The 21,195-nt window shown below is 44.0% G+C and overlaps 1 protein-coding gene across 1 annotated transcript in view; it reads left to right on the forward strand.

The window, feature by feature from the left end:
* Positions 1 to 21,195, forward strand: part of GPR158 (G protein-coupled receptor 158) — a 309,363-nt gene that overhangs the window by 185,250 nt on the left and 102,918 nt on the right. The window contains exon 5 of the mRNA XM_074946104.1: positions 1,047 to 1,115. Within this exon, the coding sequence (XP_074802205.1) occupies positions 1,047 to 1,115 (69 nt within the window). The remainder of the gene's footprint in view (positions 1 to 1,046; positions 1,116 to 21,195) is intronic.

A 21,195-nucleotide genomic window follows, 5' to 3' on the forward strand; every position in this document is an offset into this window, starting at 1 on the left:
CTTGGCCCCAGTTCTTCTGTAAAACATTTTCAAAAAGTCTTTAAAAATTACTGTCTTATTTACAACGGATATGGTGGTACCCAACCAAAGCCACAGGAGAGATTTGCATGGCAGGTTGATTCCAGGCTATAAAAGAATTTTCTTAATAGGAAGCAAGGGGATTTTTCAAAGAGCCCTTCTGCCATCCTGCCTCTCTGCGGAGAGACAGCCTACCATAAAATTGCCTTGTTTGAAAGAAAAACAGTGGGTTTACAGAGTGATTTATTACAAAATGTTGGATGAAGTAGGTAGTTAAGGAAATGGGAAATGCAGTGTCTACATTTTTTCTTATTATATAAGCTGTAGATTACTGTATATAAATCATTTAACTTATTGGAACAAGATTTATAGTGGGAGGAGAAGATTGATCAATTTTTATTTTTTTTTACTTACAACAATAAGCAAATGATAATGGGAACATAATGATTAGGCCTCAAAGTGCCATAGATAGGATTAAGGGGTACAGTACTTGGCTAGATATAGATTCCTTAAAAGTGAATGACTGAATCAGCATTCTCATACAAAAGTTGGGGGAAATAAAGTTATATGCTTTCATTCTAAAAAGCCACTTATGGTATATAATAAAATTTTAGAATATTCATACATATTACAGAAGCCAGGGTATTGGCATTAAATATGCATGTGAAAAGGTTAGAAGGACTATTTGAAATCCAAACAGAACAGACCAAATTCTGCCCTTAAATTCATCATTGCAACTCCCATGATCTGAATCAATGCATGTACATTTAAAGGCAAAATTGGGCATTAGTAAATGCTATCTAAACAGTTTTGTGTTAAACAACATTCAAAATTGAAGAGGGAATGATATTTTATGGTTGAAATCAATTAAAATTTAACTACTGTATCAGGATTAATAATATTTATAGGTAATTATTGTGCCAGGCCCTGTGCAGACAAGTATGAAGGTTTCTTTCATAAATAGCTTAGAACCTAAAGAGAAAATGAATAATATTTTCTAATGTCATGCATCCTTTTCTGTTTTCTAGAGCATCAGGGCTTCAGGCCTGGTTCTTTTGGAAACCATCCTTTTTGGATCACTCCTCCTGTACTTCCCGGTGAGTTATGTTGTTATTTTTAAACTGATTTTATTGCCAAAGTTTTAAAACATAAGCAATTTGGTGATAAATACAGATATCAAAACTATGTACATACTAGGTAAGTTAATACAATTATTTTAATGTACTGTGTTCAGTAAGTGCTCTTAACTTTTTGGTATTTGTAATAATTCCAAGTGCAGGGAGTACTATAGAGAGAATATTGCAAATACACTAAATAGTGATATTTTTTTAAAAACGGCGGGGTGGGGGGAAGGGGATAATGGAAACTTTCTGAGGTTGCCTATTGTATGTTCCCAGTTGAACAGAATATCAAAAGCTGGAAACTAGGTCCTCTACTGTACTTAAAAATGACAAAAATGTCAAGTTTGTGTATAAAGAACAAAGACTGAATATATCTAGTGCTTTCTGGAGTTTATTACAAAGCAGGGGAGTTATTTTAATGTTTTATTAAATATCTCTGAAATTGTATGACATCTGGAATACCTTATGTTTGAGAATATGTGCTATTTATATATTGTAAGTGTAGTGTAAGTTTGGGAAGATGTGTTGTTATTTATATAGTGTAAGTGGGCAAAATATGGAACAATATAGTTCTGGTTCTTTTAGCTGGAATACTTAATGAATCAGTTGAGTTTTCTGGAATTTTTGAAAAGGGAGAACCAAGATATCTTGGTGCAAGTTTGTGGTCATGCAGTCTGAGGCCTAAGGAGTGGATGGAAGAAAGAAGGGTGGAAGTGGACGAAGTGGGAAGAGGATAGGAATCAAGAAGTAATGGAGGAGGAAATAGAGTTAGAGACTGCTTTGAATATGGTTATGTTCTAATTTATAGCTTTTCCCAGTGGTCAAGTGCTTATATGGCTTTTACAGAGCTGCAGCTCATTAATGAGACCCTGGAAAGCAAAACACCCAGGCAAACATGTAAACAATTTGCAAATATGCAGTACTGAAGGAGGGGTGATAAATGCCATAATAAACACAAATCCCTCTGGAGTTTGTTTTCTAAATTGTTCAAAATTGTGTTACATTTTTTACTTTTAACCTAAAAGAGCGTTTGTTAATTGCTAGGATAGTTTTATCTGGAATTTCATCTTTAATTTTGAGGTTGTTAGACAGATTTCATTTTTTAATGTTTTTGTGTTATGGACATCACCATTAGAAACTAATGAGGAACATGTTAAGGCCAGTCATGCAGTGCTTGGAACAGAAATATAATCATATTTAACACTTAGTTAATGGTTCACATGTTCAGAGCATTGTACAAATGCTAATTAAATCTCACAAAATAACCCTTTGGGGTAAATAATTATTCCCCCCCCCCATTTTACTGGGGATTGGGTCTGTCTTCACTTATGTGAGAGCAGCACCCAGGTGCTAGAGGACAAAATCGAATCCCAGATGAGGAAGAGATGAAATGATGTGCCTAAAATCCCACAGCTAATCAGTGTCAGAGCTGGGATTTTAGAATATCAGACCCTTTCTGACTCCGAGCCCTGTGCTCATTGCTTTAGAGTTTATTGCCTCACAGTCTGAATGTGAATGAAACCAGTACTTTTGGTCAGAGATGTAACGACCTTTCCACTCTCTAATACACAAGCTTATCCTCTCATCTCCTCCTCTCAGTCCATCTGTGTATCCCCTCTCTCTCCGACAATCCAACCTTTTCCCAACCTTGTACTCTGACCCCTTATAGACTTGCCCAGGGCTAGATTAAAGGGTAGGCACCAGTAAACGTGGGTCTAGGGTCCCTACCACAGTAAGATAGTGAGTTCAGAATCCCTGCTTTAGTTTTAAAACAAAAATAAAGTAAGCCTCCAGCCCTCATAGTTATGAAAAGAAACTTCAAAGTGTGAACTGGGTATAACTGCTGCAGTTAGGAGTGTTTGAATCTGTAGAGAGCGCTCAGGAGAGGCAGGAAAGGCAGTCACAAAAGCTGGGTAAGAAGCAATTTGGCCCACCCACCAGACCAGACCAGACCACGCCCCTGTTGCTTTTTTGGGGGTCAAGGAGGGAAGCCTGCTACTCTCCGGGGACTCAGCTGCAGTTTTTGCCACTGCTGTGGGGAGAAAGCCACAGTCATCAGTTCAGTGGGGCAGGACCTCACAGATCCTCAGGGTTTCTGGGGGAAGAAGGATGAGTCCCCTGGCTACTGCAGCTGTCACCTTCTCCAGCCAGGTAGGTGGGGTGCAGGTGGGTGCCCTGCTACCCAACTAGAGCAGGAGGCCCTATGATGCGGAGTCCCAGCTCCTGATAAGGGATTGGGGAGCATACTCTCCAAGTGGCTGAGGGAGGAAGGAGGCAGAGATACTGTCACACTTCCCATCAACAAAGGGGAGGGAAGACCCCAGCTACTACCATCTCAAGCAGGAGGTTGGGCCAAAGTATAAGGGTGAGGCCATAGCAGAGAGTTCCCATGTAAGATATTCCTAAAGCCCTAACTTGGCTTAATTCATCCCTGACCTTGCTGTGGCTCCCATCTGCTCACCCTAGTCTTTCCCCAGCCTTTTGTCTTGATCCCAGATCTTCTCCAAGAACCTTGTGTCCTGTTGATTGTTGCACAGCTAGGAATGAAGCCACACTGGCTACGAAAGCTCCAGCTAGTACAAAATTCAGCAATGTGCGTAGTCACACGGGTTGCCATGAGCGCATAGCTGCAGTGCTCTGCTCTCTGCACCAGCTCTGTATTGAACAGAGACAAGTTCAAAGTCTGTCCAGATTTTCTATGCCCTCCATGGGACTGTACCTGGTTACATAGCCGCCGACTCTGTGGGTGCTCCACAGCTGGAGCACCCACGGTGAAAAATTAGTGGGTGCTCTGCACCCACCGGCAACCAAGCTCCCCTCCCTCGCCTACTTCTCCCCCGCCCGAGCACACCACGTCCCCACTCCTCCCCCACCCTCCCAGCGCTTCCTGTGCCTCCGCTGCCTAACAGCTGTTTGACGGCGCTTAGCACTTTCCGGGAGGGAGGGGAAGGAGTGGGGACGCGGTGCACTCAGGGGAGGAGGCGGAGAAGAGGCAGGGAAGGTGCAGGAAGAGGAGGGGCGGGGCGGGTGGAGTCAAGCACCCACCAGGCAGAGGGGAAGTTGGCGCTTATGCCTGATTACCTGACAGGTTGCTTCTCACTTTACAACGAGATCCCATGACAGCTACATTCCACTGACAATGAAACTCTGAACCAATGCAGGAGGTTTGTGAGATGGTGCTTTGAATGGAACTGGTCCTAGACTAAGTAACCCACTCTCATAATATATAAGAATGACCACTACTTACTCACTTTGTTCAGAGCTAAATGCAAAACTCATGATCAAGCTTCCTCTCTGCAATAGTTCTATACTCCCACACACTCTCTGGTGGGGCTCTCTTTCTCCCTCACATACACAACTGTGCTCTAATCAAGCTATTACTCCTACAGGCTGGGACAAATGAGAGAAAGATTGTTGTTTCTATTTTTAAATAAATGGGAAAGGGCTTAGATACCATGGTAATGGGGGCCATCATAGAGCCTAGACAGATAAATGAACCATTATTTCACCAGCTTTAAGAAATACTTCTGTAAGCTCACGGTAGAATTCTGCTATGAAACCTTGTTAAATAGGGAGAGACTGCCACTCTGGAGTGTGAATTATGGGATGTGTGGATTCTTGAAGTGTGAATTAATGAGGTTCTATTGTACATACACCATATTCAAGCCTGTGCTCGCATGAACCTTTACGGAACACATAGCTGAATAAAAGATCGAGTGTGGGCTATAAAATGAGTGAATAACTTGTACCCAGATGGCACTCATACACATTTTAATTCATGCCAGATAGGTAGGGTGTGGGATATTGATTATCACATCAGACCTAATTCACATATGTGCAGCTGCTGGTCTTCAACTCTTTTTCTGTTACATTGGATTTTTATTTATTTATAAAGGTCTAGGAATGTTTTTGTAATTCTGTGAATCAGAACAAATTGTTTAAGGAATTAATAGATCTGGGGGAAATGCACTTAAAACATTGAAACAGGAGCAGAATTGTTTTTATTTCATAATTAAAAGACTCCAGTGATAATTGTTCTTCATTTTATGTGTCAAGTGGATATTTTGTAGCATGACAATTAGTGAAAAGCTCAGCTTCCACTTTTAGACTTCCGGCCTAATAGGTTAAATTTATTTATCGGACTTTTTACTTCTTGTTTAGTACATCGACATACTGTGCTCAACCAGCTCCATGCAGCTCCCCCTCTCCACTACATCTAAGGAAAATCAGGATTCTGAATCTCCTATGTTTATAACTCTCTTTGGCCTTGATTCTCCTTACATAGAATGGAGCTGGTGAGCTGGTTGTGGGTCCCTTGATTGAAAGACATCTGGGTCCTTTTAAGGATTGGATATTCTGCAGCTTTGTTCCATCTTCCCCCATCACCCTGTGCCTACCCTCCCACCCCCATGTTTCCAACACAACTCCTACACAAACCTTTCTTTCCCTTCGATCAGGAGTGGTGGGGACTGGCACAGGAGGCACTAGAGATGACTCTGCCAGCTTTCCACTGAGTGGCAGTGTCCCTGCACAATCAATATAAAATTCTGCCTATCTCCAGCCAGTTTAACACCACTTTGTGCTACCTGTATTTTCCAGGTAGGGACCACAGTTCAGTAATGCCTCACATACACCTCTGTTGAAATCCTGTCCTTGCTTTCATATCCTTTCACCTTGACCATTGTAAATTTCTTAGCTAGGGCACCTCCTCTCTCACTGGCCAAGGACTTATGCCACACAATTTCCACACTAAATAACCCTACTGACTCTGTATTCACTTCAGGGTTAGATTCAAAACAGCCTTCCTTATTTTTAAACTCACCTACATAGACTTGATCATAAACCTGTTTGTGTCCCTTTACTCCCCACTCCTTATGCTTGCCTAATACTGGTCTCCTCCTCATCCATTAGCACAATACTTCTGTGTCAGTGAGAGCATTCTCCTTTGCACCTCCTGATATTTAGAGTGGCCTTCCTGCATCTCTGACTTACTCAATCTCCATTCATGTGAAAACAAAACATATTTTGTTACCCTTTGCATGTGTCTCCTACTTTTTCTCATCAGCTGTTACTGTTTTCACGTGTAAATTCTATAATCAGTTCAACAGGCAGTGTCTTTAGTGTGCCCAAGTGCCTGCCCTCAGTGAGAAAAATAGTAGGCTACTTTCTACCTGCTAGGGAGTTACTTCCTCTAGCTCAAATGGATAGAGATTTGAGCTTTTAGGACCAGGTTCAAATAAAACGTCAGGGCCACATTTTCTAATGTTCAGCACTCAGCCAAGGCCAAATAATCAAAGGAGTCCAATACCCAGTAGCTCTCATTGTGGCATTTATGGCCAGATTTTCAAAATATTACAATTTTTGTAATCTTGGATGCTTATTTTAGGTAGGGTTTTAGGGGATGGTTTTTCCTGCCCTGGTCCCTCTCTGTCCCGGAGAGAACAACAAAAAGAGCACAAAACAAAACCTCCCCCCACAGATTTGAAATGATCTTCTTCCCTTATTGGTCCTTTTGGTCAGGTGCCAACCAGGTTATTTGAGCTTCTTAGCCCCTTACAGGTAAAGGAGGGATTTTATGCTACCCTTAGCTGTATGTTTATGACACTCACACTTTGTATTCTGCCTGACCCTGGACCTCCATGAGAGGGGCCAGTGAAGCAGAGATGCTAGGAAAAGGATTTTCTGAGTAGGGCTTCAGGAGGGACACATGAAAAACCAGGTAGACTTCCAGGGATTCTGGCAACTGGAGTCAAAATGTTACCAGATTGACTTGTTCAGCAATTTTGAATGGACCCAAGTATTGATGATCTAATTTGGCAGATGAGCAGGAAGATCTGAGATGTTTAGCAGACAGCCAGACCTGTCAACCCACTCTTAGTGTCGATGCAACTTGGTGATCTCGGTCACCATAGTGTTTGTATGTTTCCTTGATGGCTTCCAGATGCTCTGTAAGTTCCTGGTGTACTTGATGAAGGTGGGTAATGAGGTCTGTCACAGCAGAAACTTGCAAGTCTGCAGGTGTGATTAAATGGAGACAACGGTGAAAATGGACTGTGTCAGATGGAGGCATGGATGGAGTTATTATAAGCAAATTAATCCTAGGGCAGGAGAATGACCCAGTCATCTTAACTATAGTTAAGGAAAGATCAAAGGTATTGCTTGTGGATTTGATTTATCTGCTCTGTCTGTCCGTTGATCTGTGGGTGGTAGGCTGAGGAGGTGAAAAGTTCAGTTCCTAGGAGTTCATGCCAGAACCAGGAAGTGAATTGTGGGCTGTGATCAGGCGCTATTCTAGTTGGCAACCTGTGGAGCTGAGAAGCATGGTTTAGGAAAAGGCAGGCTGTTTCCTAAGCATAGGGGAGAGAGCAAAAAAGAAATAAGATGCACCACCTTAATGAGAAGGTAAACAGCTACCAGGATGATCGTACAATCTTGGGAGCAAGGTATTTCTACAATGAAGTCCAATGGGACCATAGACAAGGGTTGAGGAATGGTAGGCAGAGGCTGGAGAAGGCTGAATGCTTGAATGTGTGGGCACTTGCTCACACAGCAAAGGTCATAGGAACTGATATATTTTTTTCATGTCAGTACTCTCCCGTGGCCACCAGAAACTTCATAGCCTCAAGTCCAGGGTCTTAACTGTGGCCTGGAGGGCTGGCCACTTGTGTGGCATGGCACATTCTTAACATTTTGAGTCCTGACAGACCTTCTGGAATGTAAAGGCACTTCCTACCATACAGTAGACCATTGTGCAAGTGGAAACCTGAATGGGATGTCAGAAGTATCAAATGTTGACAGATTTTGGCTGCTTGTGGGTCTTCATGGAATAGAGTCCGAATAAGGGACATCAAATCCTGGGCTGTGGTTCCATGAATAAAATTAATGGTTGTAGCACAGTATTTTGTCCTTGTGGGAAAGGGCATCTGCTTTCCCATTTCATGACCCAGGGCAGCAGGTGATGAAATGAAGTGGCAAAGAAAAATGACCCGTGGATCTTGATGTTGATTCAGATTATGGGCCATCTGAAGATATTCTAAGTTCTTGTGATCTGTGAGGACCTGGACTGGAGACTGAGTTCCTTCCAAAAGATGTCTCTGTTCTTTGAATGCCCTTTTAATTGTAAGTAGTTCCTTGTTCCAGATATTGTAATTCTTCTCAGCGTGGCTTAGTTAATGTGAATAATACACACAAGGATGGAGCTGGTTTCAGGGGCCTGCATTTTGCAAAAGTATGGCCCCAATTACGAAATTCAAGGCATCTGCTTCCACAGTAAAAGAGTTGGTGGGATCTGTGTGGTCAAGAACAGGAGCTGAAGTGAAGGCTTTCTTTAGCTGATTGAAGGCAGACTGTACTTCCACCAACCAGAAAAAGCAAAGCCATTTTTTGAGGAGCACAGTTATCAGTGCTACAACTGGGAGAATTCTTTAGTGAAGCACCAATAAAAATTGGCAAATCCAAGAAACCACTGGAAGTCCTTTATATCCTTTGGGATTCTCCACTGAATGATGACAGACACTTTCCATGGGTCCATTCTCAGGCTGTCAATGGAAATTATATAACCAAGGAACTCGATAACGTCCTTGTTAAAGTCACATTTCTCTGATATAAAGGTGATGCTGCCAGAGGCTGTCAAAGGCAAGGCAAAAGTGTTGCTCATGTAACTTCTGGCTTTCAGAGAAGACAAGAATATAATCTAATATGACCAGGACTTGGTGGTGATGGGGGATTTCAAATACACAGACATCCTTTGGGAAAATAATAGAGGGGTGCACAGGTTATCCAACAAGTTTTTGGAATGTATTGGAGACAATTTTTTATTTCAGAAGGTGGAGAAACGTACTAGTGGAGAAGCTGTTCTAGATTTGATTCTGACAAATAGGGAGGAACTGTGGAGGAACAGGATGTGACAGAGTGTCTGCCGAGACTGATCAAGCCCTCAGACTGTTATCCCTTCCTTCTTCTCCACATGGGCACCAATGATACTGCCAAGAATGACCCTGAGCGGGTCACTGCAGACTATGTGGCTCTGGGAAGAAGGATAAAGGAGTTTGAGGTGCAAATTTCAGAGTAACAGCCGTGTTAGTCTGTATTCGCAAAAAGAAAAGGAAGACTTGTGGCACCTTAGAGACTAACCAATTTATTTGAGCATGAGCTTTCGTGAGCTACAGCTCACTTCATCGGATGCATACTGTGGAAACTGCAGAAGACATTATATACACAGAGACCATGAAACAATACCTCCTCCCACCCCACTCTCCTGCTGGTAATAGCTTATCTAAAGTGATCATCAAGTTGGGCCATTTCCAGCACAAATCCAGGTTTTCTCACCCTCTGCCCCCTCCCCCCCACAAACTCACTCTCCTGCTGGTAATAGCCCATCGAAAGTGACCACTCTCTTCACAACGTGTATGATAATCAGGGTGGGCCATTTCCTGCACAAATCCAGGTTCTCTCACCCCCTCACCCCCCTCCAAAACCACACACACAAACTCACTCTCCTGCTGGTAATAGCCTATCCAAAGTGACCACTCTCCTTACAACGTGCATGAAAATCAAGGTGGGCCATTTCCAGCACAAATACAGGTTTTCTCACCCGCCCCCCTTTTTTTTTTTCCAAAAAACACACACACACAAACTCACTCTCCTGCTGGTAATAGCTCATCCAAAGTGACCACTCTCCCTACAATGTGCATGATAATCAAGATGGGCCATTTCCAGCACAAATCCAGGTTTTCTCACCCACCGCCCCCCCCCCCAAACTCACTCTCCTGCTGGTAATAGCCCATCCAAAGTGACCACTCTCTTCACAATGTGTATGATAATCAGGGTGGGCCATTTCCTGCACAAATCCAGGTTCTCTCACCCCCTCACCCCCCTCCAAAAACCACACACACAAACTCACTCTCCTGCTGGTAATAGCCTATCCAAAGTGACCACTCTCCTTACAACGTGCATGAAAATCAAGGTGGGCCATTTCCAGCACAAATACAGGTTTTCTCACCCGCCCCCCCCTTTTTTTTTTTCCAAAAAACACACACGCACAAACTCACTCTCCTGCTGGTAATAGCTTATCCAAAGTGACCACTCTCCCTACAATGTGCATGATAATCAAGGTGGGCCATTTCCAGTACAAATCCAGGTTTTCTCACCCCCCCCCACCCCCATACACACACAAACTAACTCTCCTGCTGGTAATAGCTCATCCAAAGTGACCACTCTCCCTACAATGTGCATGATAATCAAGGTGGGCCATTTCCAGCACAAATCCAGGTTTTCTCACCCTCCGCCCCCCCCCACACAAACTCACTCTCCTGCTGGTAATAGCCCATCCAAAGTGACCACTCTCTTCACAATGTGTATGATAATCAGGGTGGGCCATTTCCTGCACAAATCCAGGTTCTCTCACCCCCTCACCCCCCTCCAAAAACCACACACACAAACTCACTCTCCTGCTGGTAATAGCCTATCCAAAGTGACCACTCTCCTTACAACGTGCATGAAAATCAAGGTGGGCCATTTCCAGCACAAATACAGGTTTTCTCACCCGCCCCCCTTTTTTTTTTCCAAAAAACACACACACACAAACTCACTCTCCTGCTGGTAATAGCTTATCCAAAGTGACCACTCTCCCTACAATGTGCATGATAATCAAGGTGGGCCATTTCCAGCACAAATCCAGGTTTTCTCACCCCCCAACCCCCATACACACACAAACTAACTCTCCTGCTGGTAATAGCTCATCCAAAGTGACCACTCTCCCTACAATGTGCATGATAATCAAGGTGGGCCATTTCCAGCACAAATCCAGGTTTTCTCACCCACCCCACCCCCGACACACTAACTCACTCTCCTGCTAGCAATAGCTCATCCAAACTGACCACTCTCCCCACAATGTGCATGACAATCAAGGTGGGCTATTTCCAGCATAAATCCAAGTTTAACCAGAATGTCGGGGGGGGGGGGGGTTAGGAAAAAATAAGGGGAAATAGGCTACCTTGCATAATGACTTAGCCACTCCCAGTCTCTATTTAAGCCTAAATTAATAGTATCCAATTTGCAAATGAATTCCAATTCAGCAGTTTCTCGCTGGAGTCTGGATTTGAAGTTTTTTTGTTGTAAGATAGCGACCTTCATGTCTGTGATTGCGTGACCAGAGAGATTGAAGTGTTCTCCGACTGGTTTATGAATGTTATAATTCTTGACATCTGATTTGTGTCCATTTATTCTTTTACGTAGAGACTGTCCAGTTTGACCAATGTACATGGCAGAGGGGCATTGCTGGCACATGATGGCATATATCACATTGGTGGATGTGCAGGTGAACGAGTCTCTGATAGTGTGGCTGATGTGATTAGGCCCTGTGATGGTGTCCCCTGAATAGATATGTGGGCACAGTTGGCAACGGGCTGTGTTGCAAGGATAGGTTCCTGGGTTAGTGGTTCTGTTGTGTGGTATGTGGTTGCTGGTGAGTATTTGCTTCAGGTTGGGGGGCTGTCTGTAGGCAAGGACTGGCCCGTCTCCCAAGATTTGTGAGAGTGTTGGGTCATCCTTCAGGATAGGTTGTAGATCCTTAATAATGCGTTGGAGGGGTTTTAGTTGGAGGCTGAAGGTGACGGCTAGTGGCGTTCTGTTATTTTCTTTGTTAGGCCTGTCCTGTAGTAAGTGACTTCTGGGAACTCTTCTGGCTCTATCAATCTGTTTCTTCACTTCCGCAGGTGGGTATTGTAGTTGTAAGAATGCTTGATAGAGATCTTGTAGGTGTTTGTCTCTGTCTGAGGGGTTGGAGCAAATGCGGTTGTATCGCAGAGCTTGGCTGCAGACGATGGATCGTGTGGCGTGGTCAGGGTGAAAGCTGGAGGCATGTAGGTAGGAATAGCGGTCAGTAGGTTTCCGGTATAGGGTGGTGTTTATGTGACCATTGTTTATTAGCACTGTAGTGTCCAGGAAGTGGATCTCTTGTGTGGACTGGACCAGGCTGAGATTGATGGTGGGATGGAAATTGTTGAAATCATGGTGGAATTCCTCAAGGGCTTCTTTTCCATGGGTCCAGATGATGAAGATGTCATCAATATAGCGCAAGTAGAGTAGGGGCGTTAGGGGACGAGAGCTGAGGAAGCGTTGTTCTAAATCAGACATAAAAATGTTGGCATACTGTGGGGCCATGCGGGTACCCACAGCAGTGCCGCTGATCTGAAGGTATACATTGTCCCCAAATGTAAAATAGTTATGGGTAAAGACAAAGTCACAAAGTTCAGCCACCAGGTTAGCCGTGACATTATCGGGGATAGTGTTCTTGACGGCTTGTAGTCCATCTTTGTGTGGAATGTTGGTGTAGAGGGCTTCTACATCCATAGTGGCCAGGATGGTGTTATCAGGAAGATCACCAATGGATTGTAGTTTCCTCAGGAAGTCAGTGGTGTCTCGAAGGTAGCTGGGAGTACTGGTAGCGTAGGGCCTGAGGAGGGAGTCTACATAGCCATACATGTGTATGATAATCAAGGTGGGCCATTTCCTGCACAAATCCAGGTTCTCTCACCCACTCACCCCCCTCCAAAAACCACACACACAAACTCACTCTCCTGCTGGTAATAGCCTATCCAAAGTGACCACTCTTCTTACAAAGTGCATGAAAATCAAGGTGGGCCATTTCCAGCACAAATACAGGTTTTCTCACCCCCCCTTTTTTTTTTTCCAAAAAACACACACACACAAACTCACTCTCCTGCTGGTAATAGCTTATCCAAAGTGCCCAAGATCCATAAACCTGGAAATCCTGGGCGCCCCATCATCTCAGGCATTGGCACCCTGACAGCAGGGGATTTCCACGTTTATGGATCTTGGGTAGTAGATAGAATATCCCAGGTCGGGGTTCCAGGGGTGTCTCTGTGCGGATTTGACCTTGTGCTTTTTCAGGAAGTTTCTTGAGCAAATGCTGTAGTTGCTTTTGGTAACTCTCAGTGGGATCATAGGGTAATGGCTTGTAGAAAGTGGTGTTGGAGAGCTGCTGAGCAGCCTCTTATTCATATTCCGACCTATTCATGATGACAACAGCACCTCCTTTGTCAGCCTTTTTGATTATGATGTCAGAGTTGTTTCTGAGGCTGTGGATGGCATTGTGTTCCGCACGGCTGAGATTATGGGGCAAGTGATGCTGCTTTTCCACAATTTCAGCCCGTGCACGTCAGCGGAAGCACTCTATGTAGAAGTCCAGTCTGCTGTTTCGACCTTCAGGAGGAGTCCACCTAGAATCCTTCTTTTTGTAATGTTGGTAGGGAGGCCTCTGTGGATTAGTATGTTGTTCAGAGGTATTTTGGAAATATTCCTTGAGTCGGAGACGTCGAAAATAGGATTCTAGATCACCACAGAACTGTATTATGTTCGTGGGGGTGGAGGGGCAGAAGGAGAGGCCCCGAGATAGGACAGCTGCTTCTGCTGGGCTGAGAGTATAGTTGGATAGGTTAACAATATTGGGTGGGTTGAGGGAACCATTGCTGTGGCCCCTTGTAGCATGTAGTAGTTTAGAAAGTTTAGTGTCCTTTTTCTTTTGTAGAGAAGCAAAGTGTGCATTGTAAATGGCTTGTCTAGTTTTAGTAAAATCCAGCCACGAGGAAGTTTGTGTGGAAGGCTGGTGTTTTATGAGAGTATCCATTTTTGAGAGCTCATTCTTAATTTTTCCCTGTTTGCTGTGGAGGATGTTGATCAGGTGATTCCGCAGTTTCTTTGAGAACGTGTGGCACAAGCTGTCAGCATAGTCTGTGTGGTGTGTAGATTGTAATGGATTTTTTACCTTCAGTCCTTTTGGTACGATGTCCATCTGTTTGCATTTGGAAAGGAAGATGATGTCTGTCTGTATCTGTACAAGTTTTTTCATTCAGTTGATAGATTTCCACTCCATACGGCTAAATGCAGTGCCTTGCATAATGACAGGTTTCAGAGTAACAGCCGTGTTAGTCTGTATTCGCAAAAAGAAAAGGAGTACTTGTGGCACCTTAGAGACTAACCAATTTGTTTGAGCATGAGTTTTCGTGAGCTACAGCTTACTTCATCGGATGCATACTGTGGAAACTGCAGAAGACATTATATACACAGAGACCAAATGGTGTTCTCATCAGTCCTCCTTGTTGAAGGAAAAGGCCCAGGTAGGGACCATCAAATTGTGGAAGTAAATGCATGGTTACGCAGGTAGTGTTGGAGAGAGGGCTTTGGATTCTTCAACCATGGGGTGTTGTTCCAGGAAAAAGGATTGCTAAGAAGAGATGGCATCCACCTAATGAAGAGAGGGAAGAGCATCTTCGCAGGCAGGCTTACCAACCTGGTATGGAGGGCTTTAAACTAGATTCACTGGGGGATGGAGACCTAAGCCCTGAGGTAAGTGGGGAAGTAGAATACCAGGAGGAAACACAAGGAGGAGGGTGTAACAGGGGACGCCGCCTGTTTCATACTGAGAAAGTAGGGGAATTGGCTAGGATTATCTTAGGTGCCTGTAGATGAACTCAAGAAGCTTGGGAAACAAGCAGGAAGAATTGAAAGTCCTGGCACAGTCAAGGAACTATGATGTGATTGGAATAACAGAGACTTGGTGGGGTAACTCACATGACTGGAGCACTGTCATGGATGGGTATAAACTGTTCAGGAAGGACAGGTGGGGGAGAAAAGGTGGAGGAGTTGCACTATATGTAAAAGAGCAGTATGATTGCTCAGAGCTCCAGTATGAAACTGGAGAAAAGCCTGTTGAGAGTCTTTGGGTTAAATTTAGAGGCGAGAGCAACAAGAGTGATGTCGTGGTGGGCATCTGCTATAGACCACCACACCAGGAGGATGAGGTAGATGAGGCTTTCTTCGGACAACAAACAGAAGTTTCCAGATCACAGGCCCTGGTTCTTATGGGAGACTTCAGTCACCCTGCCATCTGCTGAGAGAGCAATACAGCAGTGCACAGACAATCCAGGAAGTTTTTGGAGAGTTTTGGGGACAACTTCTTGGTGCAAGTGCTTGTGGAACCAAGTAGGGGCCGTGCTTTTCTTGACCTGCTGCTCACAAACAGGGATGAATTGGTAGGGGAAGTAGAAGTGGATGGCAACCTGGGCAGCAGTGATCATGAGGTAGTCAAGTTCAGGATCCTGACAAAAGCAAGAAAGGAGAGCAGCAGAATACGGACCTTGGACTTCAGAAAAGCAGACTTTGACTCCCCCAGGGAACTGATGGGCAGGATCCACTGGGAGGCTAATATGAAGGAGAACAGAGTCCAGGAGAGCTGGCTGTATTTTAAAGAAGCCCTTATTGAGGGCGCAGGAACAAACCATCCCGATGTGCAGAAAGAATAGCAAATATAGCAGGCTACCAGCTTGACTTAACAGCGAAATCTTCGGCGAGCTTAAACACAAAAAGGAAGTTTACAAGAAGTGGAAACTTGGACGGATGACTAGGGAGGAGTATAAAGATATTGCTTGAGCATGCAGGGGTGTAATCAGGAAGGCCAAAGCACAATTGGAGTTGCAGCTAGCAAGGGATGTGAAGGGTAACAAGAAGGGTTTCTACAGGTATGTTAGCAACAAGAAGAAGGTCAGGGAAAGTGTGGGATCCTTACTGAATGGGGGAGGCAACCTAGTGGCAGATGATGTGGAAAAAGCTGAAGTACTCTATGCTTTTTTTGCCTTGGTTTTCACAGTCAAGGTCAGCTCCCAGACTGCTGCACTGGGCAGCACAGTTTGGGGAGGAGGTGAGCAGCCCTCAGTGGTGAAAGAACAGGTTAAGGACTATTTAGAAAAGCTGGACATGCACAAGTCCATGGGGCTGGATGCAGTGCATCCGAGGGTGCTGAGGGAGTTGGCTATGTGATTGCAGAGCCATTGACCATTATCTTTGAAAACGCCTGGGAATCAAGGGAGGTCCTGAATGACTGAAAAAAGGCAAATATAGTGCCCATCTTTAAAAAAAGGGAAGAAGGAGAATCAGGGGAACTCCAGACTGGTTAGCCTCACTTGAGTCTCCAGAAAAATCATGGAGCAGGTCCTCAAGGAATCCATTTTGGAGCACTTGAAGGAGAGAAAAGTCACCAGGAACAGTCAACATGGATTCACCAAGGGCAAGTCATGCCTGACCAATCTGATTGCCTTCTTTGATGAGATAACTGGCTCTGTGGATATAGGGAAAGTGGTGGACATGATATATCTTGACTTTAGCAAAGGTTTTGATACAATCTCCCACAGTATTCTTGCCAGTAAGTTAAAGAAGTATGGATTGGATAAATGGACTATAACATGGATAGAAAGCTGTCTAGATTGTCGGGCTCAATGGGTAGTGATCAACGGCTTGATGTCTAGTTTGCAGTTGGTATCAAGCGGAGTGCCCCAGTGGTCTGTCCTGGGGTCGGTTTTGTTCAACATCTTCATTAATGATCTGGATGATGGGATGGATTGCACCCTCAACAAGTGGTGCTGGAGTTATTGGCACCATCCCAAAAGAGGAATAAATTGCACTGGGAGTCCACTGACAGGGAGGCTGGTGTCTGCTCTGGCACTTTCTGTGTTAAGGGCTCCTCTGACCTTGCCCACGTTCCTGATCCCCAAAGTGTGTCTCAGCCCTTGTATGTACCTAGCCAGTTTTGGGGGCGGTACAGATAATCAGCAAAATAATAAAAGCTGAATAATATGATGGTGCCACTTCTGAGGTAAGTCAAAAAACCACATCGAAACTCAATCCAGGAAGTATCCTCAGCAAAGCCAGTCATATATGCCAGTTCATGTGGTTAGAAAAAATTGTCCTTTGTTCTGCCTTTCCTGGAGAATAGGGTGCAGTACTACTTTTAAAAATCCACTGATTTTTTATTAATGCTGTTTGGAATACCAGAAAAGTAAATTGTATGATGTAACAGTTCTTCATGTTTTCACTGGCACCAATATAAAAATAGAATATATTAATTAGAGAGGAAATTAAAAGGAGTTCCCATGGTCCCACAGCATGGCTGTGCAAATCTTGCTTGGCGCAAATTAGAAAATCTTCTATTAGTCATCAGTTTTGTTGGTGTTTGTGACAAGGTTGGGATTTGGAAACCCTGAAGGTCAGGACTTCTGGTATAAACAATTCCAAGGGGAAAAAAAGATGGATAAAATTCAATGTGAATTTTAATGTGTTTTGTCAGGACAGGAGCATGCAAAGTACATAATAAAAAAAAAAGTCAAACTGCTTGTAGTTATTTGAATTGTGAAATATGTAATGCTGTCAGAACATGTTGTGTGATTTTAAAATGGCACTTGATAGATTTGTCAGTGGAGCTGGAGACACTTGTGTTATGTAGTTCCATTCTTTCGTGTTAATTAGTCCCACAAGTTTTTCTTAAGTGAATGGACATTTGTGATTGTGAAGGTCACTGTGGTACCAAGACCAAAAACCATTCCATTCATTTGCAGGTTTAGAGGTAAAGTGTGGAATTCTGGAATTTGATTGTCACAGTTCAGGGAAACTGCATCTGTATTTCCCCTCTGTAGGCCAGCAACAGCACCCACTCTAGGCTTCCGGTTTCCCAGCCGTTGCCTCTCTTGGGTGGAGACACATGTCTCTCTCCCTTCTGACTAGGGTATTTCCAGGCTGAACAGTTCTCTGTCTATACTGTGACCTCCGCAGCAAAAGACAGTCTGCCTAATCAGGCCTGTTTCATTTCTCGCCTCAGAGATGGCAAACAATGTAATTGCCACAGTTATCGCACAGCTCTTTATAAGCAAGGACATTTATTAAGGTTAAAGCATTACAGAGAAAACATATTAAAACAAGAAAAGAACCTACATGCATACTAATAAGCTTACCAGAGATCACCCCCTCACTCCAACAAGGGCTCTGGCTGGTGAACCACACACATTCATATCCCTCACAGGTTTTTTCCTGTGGTCACCAGTTCATAACAGCTTCAACTCAGAACCAGCCCCTTTATGGCTCTGTAAATCGCTTTTTTATCCGGTTTGGGTCTTTGAAACCACCATGAATAGGTAATCAGTCAGACAAAGATCCCCCTCTCAGGATGAAGCTTCAAAAGGCTGAGTTCTTGCATAACCAGATGAGGTTCATTTGCATACACCTCCCCCTAGAAATTTCTTGGGGAGTGCAGTTAATTTTTCAAAATTCATTTTTGTCTTAATCCATTGTTAATAGATTCCTTTGAAGCTCACAACACTGTCCAAGGTTTTCATTAGTCAGGTGTCCTCAACAAGTTAAATACAATCCCACAATAAGACACAAACATTTGCATTTTTAATACAAGCTCCTAAAATATGTTAACTTAATTCAGTAAGGTTTGTCCAGGATATTACAGGAAATTGCTATAACTTTCACCATGATTCCCTGTACTAACATTCAGATTTTTAAAAAAGCCCAATTTGGACAGTCACATGCCTGTAGGTGTAAAAAATCTTTATGCTCACCCAGCAGCCAATTGTGTGTATGTGTGTATAGGGGGAAGGAGAGTAAGACAGCAGTGTTAAGTTGTGTGGAATTAATGACCAATGAATTGAACCAACCACCATGTTAGGTTTTCACTGGACTTTTGATTTTAAGCCACACTCTTAGACTGTTGGTCTGGAGGGATACATGGGGTTCAGTCTTGCACTCAGAAATGAAAGTAAGCTGGTACAGTCCAGTACGGTGTACCGGTAAGAAAGTGGCCGCCAGTACACAGGTGACTGTACCGGCAGGGCTGCTGATGGGGTGGCGGAAGGGGCAGCTGCCCTGGGGCCTGGCAATTTAAAAGGGCCTGGGGCTTCCAGCAGCAGCCAGAATTTAAAGGGCCCTTTAAATCGCTGTTGGAGCCTTGGACAGCGTGGGCTGGATGGCGCTGAAGGGCTGGCTGGGGGAGTCTGGCTGCATCCCCACTCCTGGCCCTGCCCTTTCTGCCCAAGGCCACATCCCTTCTGGGGGCCCAGAGCCGCCCCCCCCACCTTGCCCAGGACCCCAGCCACCCTGAGTACTGGTAAGTCCTTTAAGTTACTTTCACCCCTGCTTGCAGTCCCTAATCCAGTGAAACTAATCATGTGATGAAGGGCTTCCACAATGGTCCTTAAGGTCCTGGTTCTTTACTCATGTGAGCAATTCTGCTGAAGTCAGAGTTTTATTACATTTTTAAATTTTCCCCATGATACCTTTCTGTGGTGAGGGATGCTCCAGATTTAAACTAATGCTTCTCATTAAATCCCAAGGTCAATAGCAACCTACTATAAATAAGATCAGGTGCAGTACTGTAAGTATCTTCACATACAGTACTTGTGAGTAGTTGGGTAGAGAATATGTTCTGGGGCTCTAGAGAACAGTCCATTCTATGGACTCACAAAGTAGCTTGTTACTTATGGAGAAAAACTGGCAAGAAAACTAATGACCCAGAACCTTCTGAAAGTGTAAACAAGTTTACTTTTTAAAATAGAGGATGCAGTATAAAATTTCTGTAACCATCTGTAAGCCACAGTGTTCTATTTTGTGGATATGAATATGGATAGCAAAATTACCCCACCTCAAATGTGTGTTAGTTTGAAATACTGGTCTAATTTTGTTAATCGATGATAGGAGTTGGTAGAACTAGTCGATAATTTAAACGTCTACTTTTGCTGGTTACTGAAAGACAATAACAGTATGTTGAAACTCCTCTCAGTTCTGGGCTTCTCCTCCTCTCGTTATGGACTCAGTGGGTTCTCACAGTAGGAATGTCATAGGATGTGTGGCAACTGGACAACTGCCATTGGCACCAGAAAAAAGTACGCTGTTGTTTGAAGTCATAGTCCGTTTTTGACTCAAGAAGAGGTGGATGCACATTTCCAAGGTATTTCCCTGTTAGTCAGCTGGGAGAGATGTTTAAAATGACAGTTGGCCAGTGTTTAAAAAAACATAAAGCCAGAGGGGCCAATAGGTGAATAAGTTCCCCATTAGACTAACTAAGCTGACTAACCACAGTTAGACATGAAGTTATATCTGAATGAAATATACCATCCTTATTTAGGTAGTGGTTTTACAGTGTTTCAGGCCCATGATTAAAACAATGTTGAACAAAGACTGTTCAAACTCAGAAGAAATTATAGATCTCACTGTGGTTTTTTTCATAATTTCTGTGGGGTGCATAAAATCATAGAAGATTAGGATTGGAAGAGACCTCAGGAGCTCATCTAGTCCAAGCTCTGCTCAAAGCAGGACCAACATCAACTTTATCATCCCAGCCAGGGCTTTGTCAAGCCGGGCCTTAAAAACCTCTAAGGATGGAGATTCCACCACCTCCGTAGGTAACCCACTCCAGTGCTTCACCACCCTCCTAGTGAAATAGTGTTTCCTAATGTCCAACCTAGACCTCCCCCACTGCAACTTGAGACCATTGCTCCTTGTTCTGTCATCTGCCACCACTGAAAACAGCTGAGCTCCATCATCTTTGGAACCCCCTTTCAGGTAGTTTAAGGCTGCTATCAAATCCCCTCTCACTCTTCTCTTCTGCAGACTAAACAAACCCAGTTCCCTCAGCCTCTCCTCATAAGTCATGTGCCCCAGCCCCTTCATCATTTTCGTTGCCCTCTGCTGGACTCTCTCCAATTTGTCCACATCCTTTCTGTAATGGGGGGGGGGGGCGCAAAACTGGATGCAATACTCCATATGTGGCCTCACCAGTGCCAAATAGAGGGGAATAATCACTTCCCTCGATCTGCTGGCAATGCTCGTATTAATGCAGGCCAATATGCCATTAGCCTTCTTGGCAACAAGGGCACACTGCTGACTCATATCCAGCTTCTTGTCCACTGTAATCCCCAGGTCCTTTTCTGAAGAACTGCCGCTTAGCCAGTCGGTCCCCAGCCTGTAGTTGTGCATGGGATTCTTTCGTCCTAAGTGCAGGACTCTGCACTTCTCCTTGTGAACCTCATCAGATTTGTTTTGGCCCAATCCTCCAATTTGTTGAGGTCACTCTGGACCCTATCCCTACCCTCCCGCATATCTACCTCTCCCCTCAAATTAGTGTCATCTGTGAACTTGCTGGGGGTGCAATCCATCCCATCATCCAGATCATTAATAAAGATGTTGAACAAAACTGGCCTCAGGA

The sequence above is a fragment of the Natator depressus genome, chromosome 2 (assembly GCF_965152275.1).
Source record: "Natator depressus isolate rNatDep1 chromosome 2, rNatDep2.hap1, whole genome shotgun sequence".
Taxonomy (NCBI): Eukaryota; Metazoa; Chordata; order Testudines; family Cheloniidae; genus Natator; species Natator depressus.